The 24,786-nt window shown below is 50.8% G+C and overlaps 1 protein-coding gene across 1 annotated transcript in view; it reads left to right on the forward strand.

Moving 5' to 3' along the window:
- The window catches only part of CNTFR (ciliary neurotrophic factor receptor), a 191,117-nt gene that overhangs the window by 127,319 nt on the left and 39,012 nt on the right, over nt 1–24,786 (forward strand). The window contains exon 4 of the mRNA XM_064735981.1: nt 17,992–18,222. Within this exon, the coding sequence (XP_064592051.1) occupies nt 17,992–18,222 (231 nt within the window). The remainder of the gene's footprint in view (nt 1–17,991; nt 18,223–24,786) is intronic.

Genomic DNA, 24,786 nt, shown 5'->3' on the forward strand with positions numbered 1-24,786 from the left:
GGAAATGCTGGAGTGTAAAAAGTATACAGAACAAGTTGCAAGATGTGCAGTCTGTGCTGTGGATGAAAAGAGCGTCTTTCAGGATAAGTGGCCTTGGGCAGCACTAAATGGGGTGGATCCATGCAGAGAAGCCAATATAATTGTGGCATATTAAAAGGAGAAAGAGAAGAGGGATTGAGGAGGGGCGGTGGCAGGCTCGTTACAGAGGGGAAAAGCGATGTGTGTCACCTTGTAATGGCTGCTCCTGGAAGGCCCATCAGGTGGAGAAGTGAAGTGAAACCACAAGGCAATTGACAGTGATGGAGGCAGGAGGGGTTACAGCAGTATTAGTCCTGTATGAACCATTGATCTCTTGGTGTACAATTTGCTGGAAAACACTGCTATGCAGGCTCAGCTGTTAGCAGGTGCTAATTGAAGCCAAGCAGTCTGGAGCCTCATTGCACTGCCTTCCCTTGATTAGACCAACACTGGGGAGGCTGGTGCTGGGGAAAGGGATTTGTGGGTGTGATTCACAGCACGGGGATAAAACAGCCTTCGTCTCTACTGAAGAGACAAGAGGAAGGAGATAGAATATTCTCTGTACACATTGTCTGCACCTGTGTGCAGGGAGTGTCCCTGGCAAGACACATCCACTTCTCAGTTCAAAATTCCCCATGGATGGGGCAAAACCTCACCTCAGGGTGCAGCAGTTGACAGAAAGGTAATGCCTTTCATGCCAGGTTCCACACACTTGGCCTTCCTAGCTTTTTTGTTTTGCAAAGCCTGCAGCACTTCCCCCAGAGCACATCTGTGTTAGCAGATTTAAGTCATTTGCCAGTAGCCAGGCTCTTCTTAGTTATCCATTCTGGAGCTTTGCAAAACAGCCAGAGGTCTACAGAGCTGATGCTAGAAAACATTGACCTGCAAGGCGGGGAGCAGGTCAATGTTTTGTGGGATTTCTGCCAGCCAAGACCTCTGTGCTTTGTGGACAGAGGAGAGCTGGCACCATCACACTGAGGGATTAACTGGGATGCACAAGCAGGGCTGCAGCGTGTGGCCCATCCTGCCTGATTCCTGCTGGATTTGCTGAGGTGTTTTGAGGTGTGCCCTCGAGTGCATGCATTTCTGATGTCCAGGCCTTAGGTGTGCTGCTGAATAACAGCTCTGCTCACAGAGGGGTGATGGGGAATGGATGCCCTGCTCCTCCAAAGGGCACTTCTATTCTCTGGAGAAAATCCATTCCATGCTAGCTGGTCTCTGCCACCCAGTGCCTCCAGCATCCAAACTGAAATAAAAGCAAGGAAGTTGATAAGCATCCCTCACAGATGTAACAGAGCTCCAGAGAGGGATCAGGGTCTCACCCTTGCATATGAGTGACAGGAAGGCAAACTCACAACAGCATCACCAGCTGAAGACTGGGGTGGTGCAGAGCGTACACACAGGGCTCCACTGCTGGGAGCTTATCCTCATCAACCCCACATCCATCCATCCATCCATCCATCCATCCATCCATCCATCCATCCATCCATCCATCCAAGTGAGGATCTTCTCCAACCAGGTGGTTGAGTTCTGCTCATCATCTGCATTGTTTATGCACAAATCCTCTCCTAGAGGGAGTGTAAATTGAGCCTGGAGTGCTCTCAAAGGGATTCTCATCCACAGCCATGAACTTGAGACTGTGCAGGATGAGTCACAGAGAGCCTCTGACTCCAGCCAAGCCACGAGCCCTGGCAGGTTGGACTCCACTGAGTTCGTGGCTTGTCTGAGCTGTGGTGTGGTAGCTCTAGCTGACTGGGTGCTGTGCAAGGGAGAAACTGAGGCACATGGGAGCAAGAATGTGTTAAATCCAGAAGCCAATACCTGTCTGTCTGGTCCTCTCCTGCAATTTCCCATGGGAAGCCTCCATGACTGGTGATAACTGTGACCCTGGAGACCTGCCACAACCTGTGCCAGCTGCCAGGACAGCTGGAGAGGCTGGGTGCAAAGTGATGGCAATCCAGTGATGTTGCTGAGGTGTGGTGGGAGGCTCTTGAGCCTTACTGGAGCTCCTATTGTTGGGAGGGCGTGTAGCATTCCATAGGATGCAGCAAGGCAGGAGCCTGGTGCTCATATTCATGGCTCATATTCCTGTGCTCAGCAGACTTGAAAAGTAATTTTACCTTTGTGATGGAAAGCAGAGTCTTGTGTCTTTCCTCAGTGTGGCAGAGTGGACGGGCAGATCAGGAGCTGGGATTCCCCACTGGTTCCTCCTCACACCCAGAGCATCACAGAAGCCCTTTTGGCAGGGTTAGGAACCACAGCCACAGGCTCACCTTCTAGTGAGCTCCAGTACTGCTCCCACTGGTGCTCCACTGAAGTCCATTCATTCTCCTGGGACTCTGCCCTCTCTCCTCTGCTCTCAAGAAGCCTTCTCATCTTTGTCCATTAACACCTAGCCCTTGCCTTCCTCTCTCCACATCACTTTGGACACTAAGGCAAAGGATTTTGCTCCTCCTTGGTTTTGGAGGGTGCTTGTGCTCTGTCTCTGGCCCCACACAAGCACCCTCCTCTCAGCCTTGCTGGGTGTAAAAGCTGTGCCAGCTCCATGGTTGCTGTTGGCAGAGAGCCTTTAGGGATGCCTGCAGGATGCCTCACTGCTGATTTACAGCTGCAGCTCACCAGGGTCTGCCCCAGCTCAGAGGACTCCCCCAGCTCTCAGCTCTGACACAGACATGCCTGTCCATCCCTCCTGGTTTGCAAACGGAGTTTCTGTTGTTTTCAACCCAAGTTGCTGGAGGCTGATCCTCGCTTTTATGGACTGTGAGCCCTGAATATTCAGGGAGCAGCGCTGAAGTTGGTGTGACCGTGGTTGGCAGGCTCTGGCCCTTAATTAATTAGCATTGATTGTATTTCCAACAGTGGAGGAGGGAGCTGCAGCTCAGGGAAGCAGTGAAGTGTTGCAATATAATCACTGCAGCTATTTCCACGCTGCTGGTTGGTGCTCTTCAAAAGTTACCTAGCTGCTGCATTGGCAGCATGGTAGACAGAAAGGAAAATCCCAGGGGGAAGAGTAGCAACACAGGACTTTGGAAGCTGTCATTTTCGAGGAAACATTTGTCTGTATGTCTGTGCAGGGTAGGAGTTTTTAAAATGTTTTGGTTTTTTATTTTAAAAATACTTATTTAGTTGTTTGTTTGTTTGTTTTCTGGTGATTGACATTGCCTTAGCTTGACTAAGCCTTGTGAAAGGTGCTGTTCATGTCTTTTACATGGCAGCAGGGTCAGTTCACCCCTGGGCTACTAAGAAGTGCTGTTTAAGAAGGGGGATGTGCCTTATCTGACAGGAAATTTGGAGCAGGTTGCAGGGCTGGGTCAGTGACTTTAAAGTGGGAGTTCCTGCCCCATCTGAACAAGATACGCTGTGGACAGCCCCTACTTCTATGCCATTGAACCCACTCACTCTGTGATCTGGGCAAATCCAGAAATTGCACTGAGCTCTCTAAATCTGTGGGCTTTTGTATCCCTGATGCATTTCTTTCCCCATATTTTTGCAATTTTATTCTTGGCAGCTCCAGAGAGGTGGGCCTGAGCATCCTTCTATTGATCTATGAGAAGGACTTTGGGTTGCAAACCCAGAAGGAATACTTCAGGATTTAGGTAGACAGATTTAATCCCTCCACATTCTTCATCCTGCCCTAAATCACAGCTCCAGAATGAAGAACCACACAGCGAGAGCCACCATGAGCACTCACAGCTCCTTTAATGCTCTTACCTGGTGTTGCAGAGGTGTCTCCCAGCCTGGTGAATATTGAACCCTCCTGAAAACATTCTTTAGTTTGTGCTGTGGAATGGGGCAGCAGCAGCTCCCAGGTGTAGGAGCATCAGGGGGTAGGACAGTAGGGACGGACGGACACAAGAGATCTCTGCAGCCAGGTCCTAGAACTTGCAGTTTATTGCAGAGGGCCTGGGTGCAGGGCCCTGCTGGGAGCTGCCGGCCACAGCTCAGAGCAGGACTGAGAAAAGAGAGGGGGAGAGAGGATGAGAGGGTAAAAGCATAAGGGAGTAAAAAATGTAGGAGCATAAAAGGGTAAGAGAGCGAGGTTCCCGTTACAATACAATAAATCTCCTTCTGTGTTGAATATTCTAATTCTCACTAACTAATTGAGTACAATATACAAATCCTATAGCATTTCCATACAGCCTATAAGAATCATTACATTACCATACTGTGCTACATTTTAAACCCTAAAAACTCCTCTTTGGACCCCTTCTGCCAAGCTGGCAGGGTCTGCTCTGACCCTTGGACCTGTCTGTAAGCAGAGGGTGTTGTTTCATCAAAAGGTGATTACCTTCAGCCAGCCACACCATTGTTTTCCAGTTGTTCAGTAACTAAGGGATCTCAAAGCTTGCTTTCATTTCAATCTCACTTATAGTTTCTATATTCTCAAAATCTTTTGCCAGACAATCAAGTTTATAAGGCTTTCCTGTTTCATCTTCCCCAACACCCAGGCTTGTCCCTGCACAGCCCATAGCCCCACAGTGTGCTGGGCTGGGACTGTGTGCTGCCAGCTGGGACTATGGGGGTCTTCCTTTCCCCCATAACATGTGTGCACAGACGCTTTGCCAGGATTCTGGAAAAGCAGTGCCAGGGCTGGGTGAGGGGTGGGAAGTGCATGTCAGCAGGCAGAGACCTTTGAGTCAAGCCTGGTAGCAGAAGGGATTAGTGGGTACCGGCTGTTGGGTGGTTTAATTGTGTTTTCCTTCCTCCAGTGAGTTTGCACCATTTTTCTTAACTTGCTTAGCCTCGAGGAGTTTTTTAGTGTAACCAGTATTTATGGAAGGTTTTTGCTTTGGTGCCTCACAGGGAGTCACTGGTGTGCGCAGCAGCAGTCGTTTCACAGCCCCACAGTGCTGCATCCCTGCAGTGCCCAAGTGCTGGCATCCCGAGGGCCATACAAGGGTCACAGGTGGATAAAAAGGCACCAGCTGAAGTTAATTCAGTGCTTTGTGGTTTTGTATTTCAGCAGGGTCAGGACAGCCTGACCAAACCCTGGTGTCAATGTACCAGGTGTCGTAGGATCACAGGGAAGGAGGAAAACCAGAGCCTAGCTCTGATGAAAGCAGCTCTCCTGGGCCAGTCATTTTATCTGCTTTGGGGACTTCTCTGTGTGTAAGACAGGGAGAACGGTGTTCTCCTCATTTGTCTCACTCAGTTGTCAGATCCTTGTGGCAGGAGCTGTATCTTGCTGGGTGCCAGTACCAACCAGTGAATGACAGGGTGGCCATCCCCAGGGGGCTGCAGGCACTGTGATGGTGTGAGTGCTGAGGAAGAGCTGCCTCCATCCCCTGTGCTGGAATCCCGTGCTTCCCATGAGGGGCATCTCCATCAGGAGTAAGGCACTGGCTGCCAATCTGTGCTGGGCAAAACTGATGGGGAGGATCCTCAGGGGAGCAGTTTTCTGTTGGACATCAAGTCCCATCAACATCCAAATGTTTTACAAAATTTTATTTCTCTGTCAGGGGAGATAAAAAAGAGATGAAGCGTAGTTGAAAGAAAGTTTGTCTTTTGTCTGCAGTTTGTCTTTTTGGGTGTTTTTCAGAAATGGTTCGGTTTTTCACTTTGAATTGACACCCCCTTCCCCCTTAAAAAACCAAATGTTTTGCAAAGCCTTTTGTACAACTCAGTTTAGAAATTTTGGAAAAAAACCCTAAAACACATGAAAATCCATGGTTTCCTTCTGAAGAAAGGAACTTGGCTGTTTTGGTGGGTTTTTTTCCTCTTTAACAGAGAATATTTCTAAATTTTGGCTGTCACCCTGGTGGAGGCAGAGCAGCATTTTCAACTTAATGGCACCCTGAGCCTGCCCTGGCTGTGCCAGACCTGTGGAGGGGCTGCAAGCCCGTGATCCTGGGGCAGCAGGCGGAATCTCCTCTGGCCCATTCCCGCTCCTGGTGCTGTCTGCAGCCGCTCGTCCTGGGTGGGCTGCAGGGGATGCTCTTATTGCTGTGCTCCAGTTTTTCTCCCGGTAACCTCAAGCTGGAGGTGGGGGAAGTGCGGCTTGCTGCTTGTAGCTGCTTTCCATGCGTGTGTGCATAGATTTGCACTGATTTTCTCTCCTTAAGGACTTTCTGGTATCCCCCCTCACAGGCAGAGCATGTGGTTGTTTGCAGGCTTCTGCCTCTGGGCAATTTCCTCCTCCTCATTACTACCCTTCAGTCCCTCATCCCTTATCCTGTTCCTGATGGAGACAGTCTCTCACAGCCGACACATTTCAGAGATGTTTTTTTCACTGCCGAAGCCAAGATTTTTCTCTCTCCCATTGCACTTCATCTGGAAATGGGAGGAGGAAGTAGGTTTTGGGTTTGGTTTGGGATTTTTTTTTTTTCAGCAATAAATAATTTCTGAATGCTGAAGAGGCAGGAGAGTGAAGCTGGCGTTAGGCTACATTGAAATACTCCATTTGTTCTGGGAGTCTTTCTCTGCCCTCCTCCAGAAAGCTTCCTCTAGTGTTTAATTTTAAAGCAAGTCTCTATTATTTTTTTGTTTTCTTACTTTCCAGAGGAGATTCCTCTATTATTTTGGCTTGTCTGGAGATTTCTATGTACACCCGATTTTTTTTCCTTGGCTTTTGTTTCCTCTTTGATTTCTTTTCGCCAGGGTTAAAAGCCCCAAGTCAGCAAGGTACTTAAACACATGCTCAAAGTTAAGGCCTTGCCTAAGTGCTTTGCTGACTTGGAGCCAAAGATATTTTCTCAAGTCCTTTAAATGCTTCAGAACCTGAATTCAAAACGTTTTACAAAAATTCCAGATTTCAAGTATCTCTTGTGCTAATAATAGTTGTAATTCAGTGCTGCCTTCAGATGACTGGGGCTCTGGATATGGCAAGCTTCTGAATAGTCTTACTTTCAGAAAACATGCCTCCCTAAAATCTTCTGTTTCAAACCCAAGAGCTCTCCAGAGAACAGGGCACACTTACTTGTATTTCAGTCAATGAAACATAACTGGCCTTTTAGCTGTTGTTTTGCAGTAAAACACTTACAGCTTTTAAACACTGAAATTTAGGAAATAATGCACAATTGGTTCAAGAATGAATGTCTGCTCCTGAACTAACATTTGCTTATTATCCCCAACAAAGGCAATAAAAAAACCTGCACCAAACTGAAGACTGTCTGACCTGGCAGGATCAGGAATTGGAGGTTAGGAGATGCTCTGAAAGGCAGACTGGGCTCCCAAAAGCAGTGCTACTCTCTGCTTTAGTCAGATGGATGGCAACAAAAGTGGTGTGGAAAGGGAACAGCAGTGGGCAGATAGGCAGGAAAAGGCTGTGTCAGAGAGGAGGAGAGGGAGGGGGAGAAGGCGAATGTATTTCTAGAAGCAGAGAGGTTTCAAAAATCAAATAGAAATTGCAGCATGTTATGGGGCTCTGCATGATGAAGCCACGAGGGTTCTGTGTGATGAGGCCACCAGCCAGCCAGTGTGAGTTGCTTTGGAAATGCTCAGTTGCTTGATGAAGAGCACCTTCTTCACAGGTTTTGGAAAGGGTCCTGGACATTGGTGCTTAGGGCACCAGCAAGGAGCAGGGCCAGGCAGGAACTGGCTCAGTTAACTGGTACTCAAGGAGTTGCATACTCCCTCCTCTGAAAACACTCTGTGGTGCTGCTGAGAATGAGACCAGCCCTGCTGAAAGCTCCTGGCTCACTGGCCTCATCTTAAGCTTCTCTGTCCTGAGTTGTGATCTCCTCTGAGCTTCTGCACTGTGCTTTGCAGATAGATGCAAACAGCATGTATCCAATCTATGATTCTGTGATATGTGCACATCTGTTGGGCTAAAGATCTTCAGAGATCCCTTCCAACCCATTCCAAGGTCCTGTGATCTGCACAGGAAGGCAGGCAAAGGCTCTGTCTGCCCCAAAGCACTGAGCACTTCAGTCCCCTGCTCTCTCATGGATCTCCTTCTTGCTTCTGGGATCTTCCACATAGTGTGCAGAAAATCCTGTCTCTCCTGCCTGCTCAGAGACAAATCCAAAAGACACTGCCACCTTCAATAGCTCTTTGACTGGAGAGTAATTTGTAAATACTCACATAGCCTGTGGATTTATGGGGCTTCTGAATAATGCTAACCTCCAAGAGGAGCTCAGAAACCATTTGGGGACCACATCCTGCAGTCATGATCTCCATTGTTCAGATACACTTTCCAGCCTGATTCAGCCCCCAGCTGGAGCCTGTCTCCAAGCTCTGCTCAAGATCCAGGAGATCTGTCCTGGGCTCCTATTGTGTGGTCTGTAGTACTCCATTAGCTATATTCAGCAATTTATTTTGTGTCTCTGATGTAAGTAACTCTTCCCAGCATGCCATGGCTCTGATATGTGCCCATCTTTGCCCCCAGCAGATGCTCTGTGTGATGGGTGGGCTGCAGCTCTGCTGGCTGTGACACAGCTCAGAGCATGCAGGTGATCCTTTCCAGGCCTGGCTTTGCTTGAGCATCCTTCAGAGTGAAAGGCATCAAATGTGAATGTAGGATCTTGTTATTACCAATGCAAATCCTGAGCCTTGTCTTAGTTCTTGAAACAGCCCCTACAGGGGAGAGAAGATGAGTGCCTTACTTTTAATACTGTTTTGACACAGCACCTGGCTCCAGATATGTAGGTGTTACTTGGAGGAATGATGGTGACTGGGTCAAAAAAAACCCCAAACTTGGGAAAATGGTTCCCATTTTATCAGTGTCCATTCTTCTCACTCTCTTCATTGTGCTTCCCTGGCAGCAGCTCAGTTCCCCTGCTATTCTGTAGCCACATGCACAAAGAAAATCTTGGTGTTGGGGCAGGGGAAAGAAATCTCTCTTTTGGGAAGAAACAAGCCCTGTGGTGTAACCTTCAGTGGATGTGCAGGTGGAGAGGACAGTTGTGGTGCTTTTGTTGAGAACCCCAGGGAATGCCATGTCCCCCATGTCTTGGTGCTGTAGGCTGCACCCCTGTTTGGATTTCTCAGTCTAGCTTTGGTGATGCTTTTGAGTCCTGTCCCTGTGTGCAGTGCACTCTGTGCCTCCTCATTGTGAGGTTGAGCAATAATGAGGAGGATGAACCCTGAGTACCTGTGATTAAAAAAGCAGAGGAGTTTTTCCATCCTCAGGCACAGAATTTCATGTGTTAAGTTGTAGTTACCCCAGCTTCAAGCCCAGCTGCTGCCGATCCACCCAGGGGCGTGAGCATTACATCTGTAAGGGAAAGCCACTGGCCTACAGCAGGCAGAACCCAAGCCAACAGACAGACAGAAAGAGCCTGAGGGGCTGAATTTTAGAGCTATTAAATGATTAAATGCAAGGGGAAAAAAAGTTAATTTAGCATCGCGGTTGTGATTTTACACACCCAAGAGCCTGGAAATTGAGAGCTCTGCTTCTCACACAGGGATCGTAACTTGGCACAGCACAGATTGTACAGTATGTAAAATTAGACTGGAGAAATAGTAAATATGCTGCAGGGACCAATACTGTCTTGGCAGAAGGAGGATGGACTGAGTGGGACCCAACAGGTCTTTTACGCCTCTGACTTCCATAATTCTGTGCTAATAAAAAAACATTGCACAATGCCTGATGCTAATCCGCAGCCCTGAGTGGGGTGAGACGGGAGCTGGGTTGTTATGTGCACAAATAGCAGTCGCCCCCGGTGTATTTGAGTGGAGCTAGGCTGCTGTTTGAGGGCGGGCGTGTGGGCATTGGCAAAGAGGGATGGAGAGGTGTGCACTGTGCACAGGGCTGGAAAGGCAGGCTGAGGTCAGCGGGGAGTGAGGCACCCCTGTGTCTCTATCCAGCTCTGCCCCCACCTCCCCCTCCCCAAACCTCAGTAAATACAGGCGTCTTCACGCTGTTGCTGGACCACAATGAGCTCTTCTTGTGTTTACGGCCCTGATTTGGGCACCTTATTCTGAATTGTATTGATTTCCCCCTAAACAGCATTGAAAAGCCTGATCTAAGCACTCTTCTGTGGCTTAGAGTTATTTGTCCTGTCTGCATGAAAAAGCAGGACCAAAAAACAAGCCTCTAATTCACCCATGGTATTAGCACCAGTCATTTGGCAGCGAAGGTTGAAGGCTCAAGTGAGCCAAGCTTGGAGGATATTGGTGGGATTTTCCTGCTGTGTGCTGGCTCCCCTTAGTGCCATTCCCTCTGGTGTTCCAACACCTTTCCCTCCGTACCTCCCCACATGCTGGGGCAGCCTGATGAAGTACAGGGAACTGGAGGAGTTGCTGCTTTGCCAAGCAACTGCACTTCCTCAGGATGAGTCATCTCAAGCTGACTCCACAAGGAGGCCAAGTGGGCATGGTCCCATCCAGCCTTGCCTTGGGATGAAAACAGTGTCACAGCTCAGCCAGTTGCAGCAAGAAGAGCACTCAGAGTCCCAAGGACCAGAAGAGCTGGGACAGACATCCAAGTGATGGCCTTATCAAGACTGTGTAGGAAACAGGTCATAACATGAACTCAGGTCCCCTCTTGGGATGCAAGACCAAAGCCTCCTGTGGGAAAAAACTAATAGCCAAGATCACCAGCCCAAAAGAGTCCAGACCTCTCTGCCATAGAGCTGCTGAGACAGAGAAGCAGAAGTAGCAGCATCTGCTCTCGGTCCCAGCTGTGTCAGCACAACGTGATCCATGATGGAGGTATCGACCATGGCAGATAGGTGCGCACCAGCCTTAGCCCCCTTGGGTAGAGCTCACTCCTAGTACAGCTTCCTTGTGCTCTCCTGCCCATGCATGGCTGAGGAGACTCTCTTAGAGAGGCAGGATGGATTTGGTTGCTGTTTTCAGTTTTCCTTGACCCCTGTGACCAGGGTTAAGTTATGCTTGGGGCACCACATCGCTGTACAGCTCTTGCTACTCCCAGTGAGAGCTGGGCTTGATGGTGTGCAGGAAAACAAGGCTGCCTCTGACAGAGAGCCCTTCTGGCCTGCAGCCAGGAGCACTGCCAGTGTGCAGCTCTGGGCTGATGTGATTTGGTAGGTCTAGAGAGCTGCTAGAGAAGCTCTGTCCCAACATGGCTGTGATGAAAAGGCAGCAGTACCAGGACAAGACGCAGACATAATTAGGCATAGAGAGAACACCCTCTGCCCTGGTGAGATCCCACTCAGACCAGACCAAAGCTGTTGATTCAGCCAGTCTGATGATATGATACAAGCAGAAAAATGACACTTGAGTTACTTGTCTGCTAAGGCACCATTCCTCATCCTCCTAGAGGCTCTGCCAGCCAGGGCTCCCCACTGGCCAGCAGCCCAAAAGACATGGGAGCTGCTGCATCCCATGGGCTGAGCCAGCGCTGCAGCAAGGGCTTGGCCCTCACTTGAGAGTATGTGTCATCTGCTTGCAGCAGTGGGTCTCTGTTCTGTGGTTTCCTGCTGGGTTTAGCACTGTGTTTTCTCCCCAGGAGGGTGCTGATTCTCTGCCACTGCACAGCCTCTCTGGCCCCTGTGCCATCAGATGACATCATCCTGATGGTGCTGCCATCCTGTCTGCTCCTGTCACCTGGAGCTCGGCCTGGGCAATGGCATGTCAAGCTCATGGCAGGGCAGGCATCACACCTCCCCACTGCTGGGTCATCAAGTCCAGGAGGGAGCCTGTGGGCTGGATTACCATTTGTGACAATGGAACATTTGATGGTAAAAGTGTCCCCTCATCCTCAGAGCACTAAGGCTCATGGGAGAGGCACCAGCCTCGTGCAGCTGAGCAGCTAGAAGGGCCAAGAAGGCCCTTGTCACCCCACCATAGACATCCCTAGCTGGGTTTGGGGGCAGCTTCAGAGGGAGGCAAAAGGGGAGGCTGGTACAGAACTGGAGCAGAACTTCTGCAGGAGCATCAGGGCTTTGCCAACGCCCACAGGAGGATGTTTTGTGGTCACATCCAGGCTGAGGGAAGAGGTTTTCCTGCCCTGGATCCTGCCCTGAGCCAAGCATGTCAGAGGGGTCAAGTCCCTCCTCCACAACAGTCCTGAAGCAAACCAAGGTCTGCTTCCAGGCTATCGTGGTGTGATTGAGTACAAGTCCTTTAGCACCCATCTGTTATCTCTTAATTAAAGTTTCTTTCTAATTATTTTTTCTTGTCAAGAGCAAAGCTGCTGACACCAGGGATTTACCAAAGTAGAGCAAACAAATGCGGTCTCTGCTTTCTGCAACTCTTCATTAATGGACAAAATTAACTTGGAGCAGTCCATATCTTTGGCTACATCGATGATACTTAATTATGCTTGTTTCCTTACAAAGATATATCCAGTTTTAAATCACTTGTGGAAGAAGTGCCTCCTTAAGCATGAAATTTCTTCTAGTTGAAAGAAGATTTCTGCTGGCAAGAAAAGCTCTGCAAAGACCAAGTGGCATCACAGGGAATAGATGTGAGATCAAGACTGGGGTGTGCTTTGGGAAGCTGGGGTCAGGAAATCCCCTCCATGCCCAGGGGCTGCTTCATCTCAAGAAGGGCAGGCTTCAGGGGCTGTCAGACTGCACAGGGGAGTGGAGCCACTGGCATTCCTTGGACACAGCTGGTGCTGCTCAGGCCAGTGGACAAGGGAGAGGCCATAGGATTGTACCACCACCCTGTCCCATGGCTGGAGAGGGTCAGGAACATCCTCCCACAGAGGCTGGTCAGGCCACCTCTCCGTCCCTTTGCCCTCTCCATCCTCTGGGGCTCTATGCTCCTCTCCTGTGAGCTGATTCATCTCATTTATCACGGGAAGTTGAGGAATGAAAGACCCCTCCGGTTTATATGCTTGGAAAGCTCTTGGCATAGTCCGGGCACTGTGTAAATATTAAATGTGTAATTTATTCTGTACACAGACAGCTAACTAGCTGCTGAGACAATTATTTGTGGCTGGTTTCTCAGCTGTGGGAGGGACACGTGAAGGCCAGTGGGGTGATGTGAAGGCCTCTGTCCAAGGACGTGTATGTAGTGCTCTGTCCCACTGCAGAAGTGCTCCATGTCCTGTCAGAGAACGTGGGCACCTGGCCTTTCTCACTGTGCTGGTTTCACTGTCCAGAGGCTGTGGAACCTGCAGGGTGCTCTTCCCTCTCCCCAGAATGCTGCAATGCCTTTCTTTTTCTCATTCTGTGCTTACTCAAGCCACAAGCCTGCAGTGCATTTCGGCTCAGAGGGAATATTTGTCCCGGTCTGCCTGCAAATCACTGTGACAGCAAGGGTGGTTTTGGCCCTGTGTGTGTCTGCTGGATGTTGTCTTGCCACGGGCCCTGGCTGAAAGACCCCCATTAAAGGGCTGTGGTGAGCTCTGGTGCCAGGAATGCAAACTGTCCTCTCCACTTCCTCTGCTCGCTGTTCCAGTGACCCCTCAGGTGTCTGGCACAGACCCCCAGTGCCAGTCTGTGGCTCCTCACATGCCAGTGCCCAGCAGCATTCCTGCCATGCCTGGCAGCTGCCTATGCTGGCTGGGTGGGAGCCTCAGCTGGAGCAAAGGCACAGGAGTGGAGATGGGAGGTGCCAAGAGGAGTTCTGCTTCTTCCTAGCACAGTGCATGCCAGGGCAGTGCTCACCTTTTTGCAGGATCTTCTTGTGCTGTTGCCCTTCCAGTTTCTGTGTAGGTCAAGATTTCATGAAGGAGGAAATTGGGGATGAGTTTTCTATTGGATTTCCAGCTGGATGGATTTGGGAAGCATAGAATATATTTCCGTGGGCCCCATGTCTCAGCTGCTTTGTCTCATTTTCCCTCCACATCTCTCTGCTGGATTGCTGTCTGCTGTCCTGTTGGTCCCTGTTGCAGTTGCAGGACCTACCAAGCTGCCACTCATCATTGCTAGTGCAGCAAAGCAGCTCACAGCTCATTTCACCAAGCTGCCCCAGGTTCATTACTAGAATTTGTACGTTTATCCCACAGCTAGAAGCTCTGATGTTTATTCCCATCTTCCCTCCACTGCAATTTTGCATAGATGTGGGTAAAGCTGTAATTTCTCCCATTGTACATCACCATGGCGCCTTTCTAGATGTGGGACTTCATGCTGTGCCTGGCAGGTGTGCTGTGCCTGGCAGAGGATGTGGCCTTTGGTGGGATTGGATGCTGAGGCATGTTGGTGGTTGGGGTGCAGCCCCTCTATGATGACATCACAGCCTTGTGATGGCACTTGACCCAAAGGCAGCATGCTTTGGAGAAGCAGGCTGGTGCAGGCACAGGGCAGGGCAGCATTTTGAGGTGTCAGTTCTAGCCAGTGATCACGTCCTTGTTACTGAGAAGGAATCTTTGGAAGTGTCTAGTCCACTGCCCCACTTGGAAAAGCTCTGTCCTCAGCAGAAGACCAGGTCAGCTGTGGCTTTGTCAGCAGAGCCTTGACAAACTCCATGGATGAGAATCCCTCTCTCTGTGGGTACCTTTCCCAGTGCTGTGTTACCCTCCAGGAGAATAAATTATCCTCCATGTCCAGCTGGAATCTTCCGCCAGGACACTCCTGTCACCAGCTAATATCCATCCAAAAGGGCTGGCCCTGCAGGACAGGCACCATTGTGGTCATTGACCCCATGGGTTACCAGTGAGTGACACGGTGACCAGGAGTGTGGACAAACCTCCCTTCCCTCCCTGTTCAAGGGAGCTGTGGAGCTCTGAGTTCTCTCCTAGCCTGCAGAAAGTTCAGGATCCCAGCAGAGCTCTGGTCACCCCTGCTCATCCCCATCGTACAGCAGAGCTGCAGGCTTCTCCAGCATTCCAGGGCAGCTGTCCCCATGGTGCCCCTTCCCAAAGAGGCTGCCACACATCTGATGTCACTGTCCCACCCAACTCCCACACCTGGCGTGGGACAAGGGAGGATATGAGGACTTGTGTCTGCTCCAGTAAGATCTTCAGCAAACCCTGCTGGAAGAAATGCCTCCTCTGAAGCTGTGCTTTGGGTTTCTCCTTCATCAGGTACCTTAAATCATTGCCTTGGAAAAGAGCATTGCTTTCAAAGACCTGTCTTCCAGGAATGGCTCCCTCAGCCCTTCTGGATGAACGCCAGTGTGTTTGTACTTTGTTTAAGGAAATAACTCAAGGTGACTTTTTTCCTTCCCAACTTAGTCCTTCAGCCACTAGCTACAGACAAGCTCTCAACCTCAGTCTGAGAGGCAGAGCTGAGCGTCCCAGAGCTTTCCCCCATCTCAGTCCTTCTCTGGAAATAAGCACCAGGCAGACAGGAGCCAGGCAAGGGTGGCAGGTTTGTGGATCCATCATTGCACTGAGCCTTTCTCTGTGCAAGGCTGGTGGGTGGTGCAGTGGTGGGTGTCAGAGCTCCAGTGTCTCTGATAAGCAGAATTCCAGGTGTAAAGACAGGATAGTCAATTGTCCTGTGAGTCAACAGGAAATGGGAAGACAAAACCTCTTTACCTTATCAATCGAAGAAATTAGAGAACTTGAGTAAGGTGCTTGAATTCTTACTGAAACTGGTATCTGTATTTGTCTATCCGCACATGTGCCTAATCATCTGCTTGTCCATACGTTCATCATCCAACCACCCATCTACATCCAGAGCCATTCAAGTAGCCAGCCATCCACCCAACAACACTCCACTCACTGTCCTTCCATGCCTCCTTTCCTCCATTCCATCTGTGCCCATCCAGCCTGCTGTTCATCTGTCTGTGGTTACACACATTCATCCATCCACTGTCTTCTTCCACTTCTGCCTGTCTGTGTATCTGGTGTGGTTCCAGCTACCCCTCCTCACACAGATGCTTCATCTTAGTTGTTCTCCACTCTTTCTGCCTGTCAGTACATTCTCCCAGCTTTTTTAAGACCCTTGAAACATATTTTTCTGGTCAGCATAGTTTCCCAAAGGTTTTCCATCCTTGGCTTGTGTCAGAAATTGTACTGGAGCATCCCACCAGCAACTTACTCACAACAAACCATTTTTTCCTTGTCCTTAGCACCCCCTTTCCCTTTTGATGTTTCCTTTAGGGATAGCATCCCCAAAGGTGCTCTATTCCTGTCAGAAGCAGGTGTCCTGACAGACTCTCTGCAGGATGGCTGAGACCTGCCAGGCACTCCTCCAGAGCCAGCCTTGCAGATGGGATCAGGATGTGGCCTTAGGCACAAGGAATGCTGGATCATATCCATGTGGTCCCACCTACCAGTGGGTCCCAGGAGCTGATGTCTGGAGAGGGAGGAAAAAAGGAGAAGCCTTGGAGGTGCTTATCCCATCTGTCTCCACTATCAGCTGCTTGCAGTCTCCCAAGGCTCACTGGGCAGCTCAGTGTTTTAGATCATCTTTTGCTGTGAATTCATTTACACACTGTTCCCCCCTCCTATGTTGACATCAACAGCATCTGATGGATATAGATTTCTGTAATTTAATCACAATTCGTGCAAAAGAAAAAGACCACTTTCTATTGCTTGTCTTGCTCCCCCTTATTTTATTAGGAGAAAGAGCAAGCAGTCCTTCTCTATTTGTCCTCTTCATGTCACTTGTCATTGCTAAGGTGTCTGTCACATCTTTGCTTGGTTGTTCCCTTTTATGGATGAAGCGTTAGTCTACTAAACCAACTTCACATGGAATCTATTTCAAGCCTTAGCTGTTCTTGTTTCCTTCCTTTGCCCTGCTTTCAGGGATGCTGTGCTCATAATAGCATGGGGACAGGTTTGTTCATGGCTTTTGGGTTTGAGTTCTTGGTCACCACTGCGCTGATGTTCTCAGGGAGGAGAGTGTGATGACTCAAGGGTGGGTTCCCGTGGAGGCTGTGGCACATTTGAAACCATGAGTGTGTAGGGAAGGAAGGCTGCAAGCATTCCACTGTGCATTAATCAGCACAGGGTTACTGCCTGGTGGTCTCCTGTAGCACTTTGGTACCACGGTGTCCTCCTGTAGCACTTTGGAGCCCAGCTGGGCTTTGGCTACCCTGACAGCCTCAGCAGCACTCTGTCTTCTCTCTGCCCTGACCCCTTCTACCTGTGAGTTACGAGGGTGCTGGGCAGATCTGATCCAGCTCGGATCTCCATCAGACTTCAGCAGTGACATCTTCTGCTGCTACATTTGACAGCTTGTTTTCACCTTTGGTCTTGTGACTTTAGCTGCTATAAATCCTCACAAGGACTTTCCCCATGTGTCAGGGCTGCTTAGTTTCCTTGGAAGGCACCTTGTCAAATGTGATTTTGAAGCCCAGGAGAATTCTGAGAAGTGAACCACCCTTGTCTGTGCACAAAGGCTTGATGAAGCCTTGAAGGAACCTCATCCCCATTCATCCTCCCATCCTGCTTCACCCTGTGTCATGCACACGCTCTCACGTGGTTTTATCCTTGCCACATACAGCTTAGCACAGCCAAGTGTAGCAACACAGGAAATATTCAGTTGCTAAGGATCATTAATGAATGTCAGCTCCAGCTCCTGTCCAGAAACCTGAGAAAATTCAATTAGGCAGCTGGTGCCCAATGAGCTGTGTTGCCCCACTCTGTTACATCAAACAGCTCAGCAAGCATCATGTTATTGTGGAAAGAGAAGAAAACCCAGACAGGAGACGAACAGTACTGCATGCACCAAGCAGCTGTGCCCTTCCACAGCATAGCACAGTTAGTTTGCAATCGTCCTGCCTGGTTTACTGGATAGGGAATTGCAAGGAGAATTACCTGCTTCCCGTCTGCACTGGTAAATACATGGATTTTGCTGGTGACAAGTCCTAAGGCTGTGTGATCTCTCTGCTGGGAGTTTCTGACACATGTGTTTGGTTTGTGTCCTTCAACATGTCACCTGGACACACGACTGGCAATGCCTTGTGTGTCTGGCCATGCTGGGGGGTGTTTGGCTGGTGAGCCATACATGCAGCCCTGACATGTGTTCACCATAACAAAGGTGAGAGGAAGCCATCCTGTGGGCGGAGGTGGTCCCTGATCCTCTGGTATTTGTCAGCTGGTCTAAAATAAATCATGGCTGGGGACAGGAGCAGAACTTGGGCTTCCCGGTCCACCAGCAAAATGTCAGTCCACACCCCAGTCCTTCTCTTTACCTCCCAGACAGGAAGGTAAGATCTTATCCCCAAGGCAACTGTTCTGAGGGGCTCTGAGCTCACCTGTTTTTCCCCTTTTCCTTCCCACAGAGAGCCACACTCAGTACGAGCGGGTAGGTGCAGACGTGACCATGAAGTGTGGCTCCATGGACTGGGACGCAGCCGTGACCTGGACAGCCAATGGCACTGACATCGACGAGTCCCACCTGAACGGCTCCTACCTGGTCCTCAAGAACGTGGACCTGTCCCAGAGCGGCCAGTACTCCTGCTACGAGGGCTCCTCCTGGCACCTCAAATACCAGACCAACCTGAGGGTGGGAAGTGAGTACCCCAGCATGCCACATTGAGGGGGACAGTCTCTGCTCCCATACAGAGTCTCCACAGCCCCCCCTCCTACCATGCCAGCCCCTCTACCTTCCATATATAGGGTTTTCTGATGCACACTGCTGTATGAGGTCCTCATGGCATGCTAATCCCATTTGGAATCAGCCACTCTGCCCCAAGCTTTGGATCAAAGCTAGCAGGTTAAATGATGCTTCAGGAATAATTTGAGAAGGGATGTAGCTTCTTCCTCTAGCCCTGTGACACATCAGCCGTCTCTGTAGGTGAAAAGAGCTATTGGACAGGATTGCAGTCAGCCAGGGGAAGCCCTGGCCAGGATTACAGCAGTGTGGTTGTTTCAGAGGAGCAGCACAAAGGTGTTGCAGGATCCTGGGTGCACAGGTGTGCTGGAGGACAGCTGCTCATTCCCCAGCATTTTGCATATCTCCAGCACGGGGATGCACTGATTCCTGGGCCTCAGCGGGGGAGATAAGAGTTGTGCTGTATTTCACATGATGCTGAGAGCTGATAGCAGCTGTGTGTTTTGAGGGCTGCTGTGTTTGTACAGCTGATAGCAACTGTGTGTTTTGCAGCATGGTGTGTGCAACTGGCAGCTGTGGGTGTCTGGGAGCACCAGCCGGCATGGCTGGCTGTGGAATGGTAACTGTGATTCCCAGCTGGGAACCCCGCCATCCAGGGTTGTGTCGTGTAGGTGGCTGTATGTTCCCAGGTTTGGAAGACACAGCAGAGTCTTCCTCTACTCCTTATCTCACCTTCTGCACTGGCATCAGAGCCAGGGTGGTGTTTCCATCCTAGGCCATGCTCCAGGGACAGAGGGTCACAGGTGGGTCTGTGTAAGCCCTGCACTGCACCTAGAGATTTGAATTTTAGAGATGCCCTGCAGTGTACAATTCATTTAAGGAGATGTGGGATGGATCCTGGTGTCTGGGCCAAGGAGAAGAGATGCTGGAAGGAGCTGGAAGGCGATGTGAGGAGCAGATGAGGGGCAGCAGTCAGCACAGGGCAGGGTTTACACCAGTGAGCAGGAGTGGGGGCTGGGAGCATGGCAGACAAAAAGGCCACTGCCACTGCCCAACAAATGAGTCAGGGCCCTTTTATCTGCACTGTGCTCAGGAGGTGTTCACAGCTGGGTCAGAGCCAGAAAAGGCGGGAGCTGGGCCCAGTGCAGGCAGCAGCACAAGGAGGTTGTGCAGTTCCTCTGCTTGGGCATGTGCTCACCAGATCCCATGTGGGGAGAGGTCCCAGGCTGTGCCAGTGCACAGAGGGCTGCAGCCTGCAGGAAACAAGGGGAGTGGGGAGACTTCCACAGCCTCCAACCACCTCCTCTGCAGCTGTGGCATCGCTGTGATTTTGCAATGGCTCCTCCATCTGCTAAGCACCTCGCTAATAGTAATCCCTGTCAATCTGCTCAGGGACCCGTGGGAATTGCTCAGCGTTAGAGCCCAAATCCTGCTGTTCCCTATTACTGTGTGTTCCCATTTGCTGGAGAGTCACAGCCCCCTGAGCACTGGGGCAGCTGAGAAGTCCAGTTGGATGCTGCTGGGGCCACCAGCCTCCAGAGAGAGGGTGACAAATAAATAAACAAGTCTCTGGCATTGTTAACACAATTAACTGTGCAAGGAACTAATCAGGTGAGACGCTTTTGGTGGTAATTAATTTAACTGTCTGGATTTTAATTTAACGCTCTCTGTGAGGTTTCTCTTCCCAGTGCTGCACCCCCAGCCCCTGCCTCCCCACCCCACCCTAAGGTCCTGGCTCTGCTGGAAATGATTGATTCCCTGGAGGTGTGAGGACTCATGCAAAGGAGTGGATTTGGGAGCATCCCGGCAGGGAAGGGAGATGGGCTTGGGGATGGAGGTGGAGATGGGTGACTTGTGGGAGGTTTGCAGCATGGCCCTGTGGTAGTAGTGCTGCTGCAGCTGAGTGCATTGGGAACCCAGACCTGGGATTTGAGGGATCTTGGACTCATTTCGTTTCAACTGCATGGGAAATTAAATGAAAACAGGCCTGTGCCTGCATTTTTCTCATTTGCTGGGGCAACAAGAAAGCTGATTGCAGTGAGAGTGAGAGGCTGGGGCTGCACGTGGAGAAGTGCTGGGGATCTCATTAAATAAATGATGGTACCTGGAATGTGCTCCCCAGGCAAGGCAGGGGTGCTCCTGAGCATACAACACCACAGGAAGGATGTGTAGAGGGAGCAGAGGAGGGTTGAGGACCAGGAAAGGGTGTCAATTAGCAAAGCAAGCTCTGTCGTGGGGGTCAGCGAGCACAGGGATAAAGGGAGACCTGCCAGGAGTCAAGCTGAGCGAGACCTTGCAGAGGAAATGAAAAGGGGGGTTAGCCGTATAAATACAGAGCAAACGAGGAGAAAAGAGCAGACTTGGTCCTGCAGACAGGTTTCAGGGGAGATTAAACATAAGCTCGGCAGAGCCTGATACCAAATGAACCCCACCAGGTCCGAGCAGCGATGCTGTGAGCCAGGGCAGCACAGGCTAAGGGCGAGGAGGGAGCATAAAACCTGGAGGTTACCCTCTGTTCTGGAGGCACCTTCAGTGCACTGAGGGCTTGGGGAGCACCTCATCCCCATGTGAAGACACCTGTTCATTAGCAAGGCTCATTAGCAGCTGAGGGGCCAGTGGTGGTACCCAGTGCAACGTGTCTACTCGTCAGAGCCTGACCCCACAGCACAGTGGGGGCCACACGGTGCACTTGGAAGAGGGAGCAATTAAAGACGTGGAGAGAAATGGAAAATGGGAAAAAAATACAAGGGGGGCCTGCCAGGGATATATCACAGCAGATTAACCTGATAGCTCTCTTTGATAAGGGAACCGGTTTTCTAAGCCCAGAAATGTGGTCAGTGTAATCTGTCTTGACTTCAGTAAAGTATTTGCTATGGTGCCACATGGGAAATTATGAGTTAAACCAGAGAAAATGTGGATTAGTATGAGAATTGGAACACAGCTTAGGAAATAGCTACAGGGGATCAGATTGTGCTGAAAGAGGGAGCTCCTGGAAGGGATGGGGAAACTTTGGCGCCATGGTTGGACTGTGTTTGGGCCACTCTCTGTGGTGTTATCTGTAATGACTCTGGCCCACAAGGACCAGGGGCTTTGGTTGGACGTGCCAGTGGCTAAGGAGGCGCAAGAAGATATCTGGGGTGGGGATTTTGTGCTGAAAGGACCAACAAGCTACATTAATGGTGCAGGCACAAATGTGTGGAGGTGTTTTATCAATATGCTTCAGCAGGGGGGAGGAAAGGCACAAATAACTTATCTGATCCTTTAGAGGGGTTTGACACCTGAGTGCACATCGTGGGGGATGTGGCTGGGAGCCCAGCAGCACCCTGCAGGGGCTGGGGGTAGCTGGGCTGTCTCACTCAATGCAGAAATGGGAGAGCTGATGCACATGTAGCGGGACAGTGTGCATTCAGGGATGGCAAGGAGGGATCCCCAGGCTTGTCTATTGCTGAAGGTCCCAGGTCAGCCTTGAGGCAAGGCATGCATCCTCCTCAGCACAAATTGGTCTGAGGGAAGCTGGCACTTCTCCAGAAGAAACCTCTGCCAGGGCACTTTGAGCAGTGACTTGTGGGTCTGCCCCTTTCTTCAGGCAGCTGAGCATGAGGTGAAGCACAGGAGAACAACCAGTGATCACCTGCCCTGCAGCCTGACAGCAGCAGATGCCCACCAGAAGCGGCAGATGGGTCCAGCTCTTTTTACACCCCAGGCATCGCTGTCCTGAGCGCAGGGCTGAGCACCAGGAGCAGGGCAGGAGGGAGCACAAGGCTCTGGGTAACAGGAGTGCAGTGCCGGGCTCCTGGCTGCCCCCACAAGCCACAGCTCTGGATTTGGAAACGCGCAGCCGGAGGGCCCGGGGGTGGATATAACAAAGACGTTGGGAAATAATGCACTCTTGAGGTTTGGCACACGGCACTGTGCATTACAGAATGTTATAAAAATACTGCTAATGGGCCAGAGAGGAGTGGAAACGCGCGTCGGAAAGGCTGCCAGAAGCTGGAGAGTGCACATGAGAGAGGGGAGGCCTTGTGTGCTGAGAAGGGAGGGAGGCAGCGAGGGCAGGCACCCTCCTTCTGCTCCCATCCCTCCATCCCCTTCTAACCTGCTTATCTCCATCCTGACCCAGCACCTCCTCCCCTTTGCCCTTCTGTGGTGCTTTGGGGATGTCCAAGCCCTCGTGGACATGCATCTGACCCTCATCATTCGGCCTGCTGCCCAAAAAGGCTGCTGCCTGACAGGATGGAGTGCAAGCATGGGGGAGGAAATACAGCAGAATCCCCTCCAGCAGCAGGGGCATGGATTGGGATGCAGGCAGTGGAGTTGTCTTCCATGTTGCAGTGGTGGCCTGGGTCTTGTGGCCTGGTGCCAGCCCCAGCGCTGTCCCATGGGCATTGCTGCCTCCCAGGCCATGGATGTGGGAAAGGGACTAGCAGAGTACAGGCAGTCCCAGGCTGGCCTGCTTCCTCCATGTCTGTCACTGCAGTGGCTGGCGAGAGAAAGAGGAAAAAACATGCGGTTTGACGGAAAATGACATGGAAAAAACAACCAAATTAACAGAAAAACAAACAAAGCAAAACCAGGGAGAGGGAGGGGGAAAGGGGCAAAGCAACAGGAACCACATGTGAGCAGGGAGGCCAGGAGAGCCTGAGTGTTCTCTGGACTGATTAGCAAGCAATCAAACATCGGCCACTAATAAATAATCAGAGCCTCCCTTTTCTCTGCCTTAGAAGTCTTTTTCCTCCCAGCTGGGCTCCAGCTGCAACCAGAGGGTTGTACTGCAAGTTTGCATCAATTATTTGTTGTTATTTTTGAAACGTTTTTTTCTGTTTCACCTATCCAAAATAAAGAAGCAAAACAAGAAGGTAGTGACTTCTCCACGTAAGACATGCACCTCTGGCTCCTCCAGGGCACACATGAGCATCCCATGATGGGCACTGGCTAAACAGTGGAGGAAGGCAGTCCCCGGGACTGGTGTGTCCCTGCCTGTTTCCATGGCTTGATGGGTGGAAGAAAACTGCAGGAGGGCACTGATGACATGCCACTTGGGAGAACAGAAGTTTGGTGGCACCAGGCTGGTGCTCCTGCCTGAATGCTGCTGGAGAAGCATAGGTTCTGGGTCAGTGTGTGCAGATAGTTCCTTGCTCGTGTCCAGCGATCTGTGATGCATAGCTATTTATTTTTTTTTTAATTATTTTCAAGAAAGCCCTTTTGATGGATTTTTTCCCCTCTGAACTCTTCCAATCCTTTTGGTGGTGATGTAAACTTAGGCTATTTCAGGAGCAGCATGTTAAACATGACTGCAATCATTCCCTGGCACCAGGGCCAGCTGGCAGGGAACAGCACCCACCCCTTCGATTCATCCCTCTCTCCCTGCCAGCTGCTCCTGCCCCTTAGGGATAGTCCCACACAGGGGCAACCCCAAGGCTGTGCCCAGGCAGTGCTTGAGGGCAGGACTACATCAACATGGACCAAACCTACAATAAGGGTGGCGCTAATAAATTCAAATGACAGTTGATATTCCAGAATCAGGAGATGCACCCAGAGCTGTTGGGTTCATTGCTGTGGAAGGTTTTTTCTCCCCACTGGGGGCTGGGTAGGTGTATTGGTCCTGGGGTGATTCACAGCCAAGCATGACCTCCCCAGTTCCTGAGAGACACAGAAAGGGAGCAGCAACAAGCTTGCAGGTATGCTTTGTTCTTTGAAATTCAGCTTTATTTCACAAGGCATGCAGGCTCTCCTGTCGCGGCCTTCCCACATTGTGCTGCTCGTGCATGGCTGGGAAAATTCAGTGGATGAACTGGGCTGCTGCCTGCCACCAGATTTCGGGTCTTGGCCCGGCTGAGAGCTGAAAAGGCTTGCTGGGTAACAGCATGCAAATTACTATCCCGGCTCTCTAAGGAGAAAGCCAAGAAAAACCCACCCAAAAACCCCACCACGCTCCCAGATGCAATTAGTCCTAATCGAATTAGGAGCCGGACTAGAAAAACAAACACGTTAGCAGGCAGCAGGCGACCTTTCCTCCCCGTGCAGTGGGCTGCAGGCTGCATGCCACAGCGGGAAGGGCTGAAGGGAGCCGTGCCCCGTGGCCCACGCGTGCACATACTCAGTGTTCGCTCGCACCCGCGCCCTGCTGCTCCGCTCCTCCTTCCCCTCGCCGGGCTGGGCAGCCAGCCCAGCTGCAGCATAGCAGAGTGATGCTTCCTTGGCTCGCTCTGTAAAACATGATAATCTGGGGCAGCCAGTGTCAGGAACAATAAAAATATTCCTTCTCCCATGCTTGCGGCTCCCCTCTTCCCGCGGGGGAGTTGGGGACAGCAAGGAGCGCGCAGTGGTGGGGCCAGCAGAGCCCCACGGGGCATTTATGAGCAGCCAACAACAGCACCAGCAGCTCTGCCCTGGCCTTGCCAGTGCTGTTTGTGGGAAGAGTATGCCCAGGAGGTGGCCAATGCATGCAGTGTCCCATTTCCAGATCCTACCACCACTGGTAGCTGAAGGGATGTGGCCACACACTTGACCCCAGTGAGCAATG

The sequence above is a fragment of the Zonotrichia leucophrys genome, chromosome Z (genome assembly GCF_028769735.1).
Source record: "Zonotrichia leucophrys gambelii isolate GWCS_2022_RI chromosome Z, RI_Zleu_2.0, whole genome shotgun sequence".
NCBI classification, from domain to species: domain Eukaryota; kingdom Metazoa; phylum Chordata; class Aves; order Passeriformes; family Passerellidae; genus Zonotrichia; species Zonotrichia leucophrys.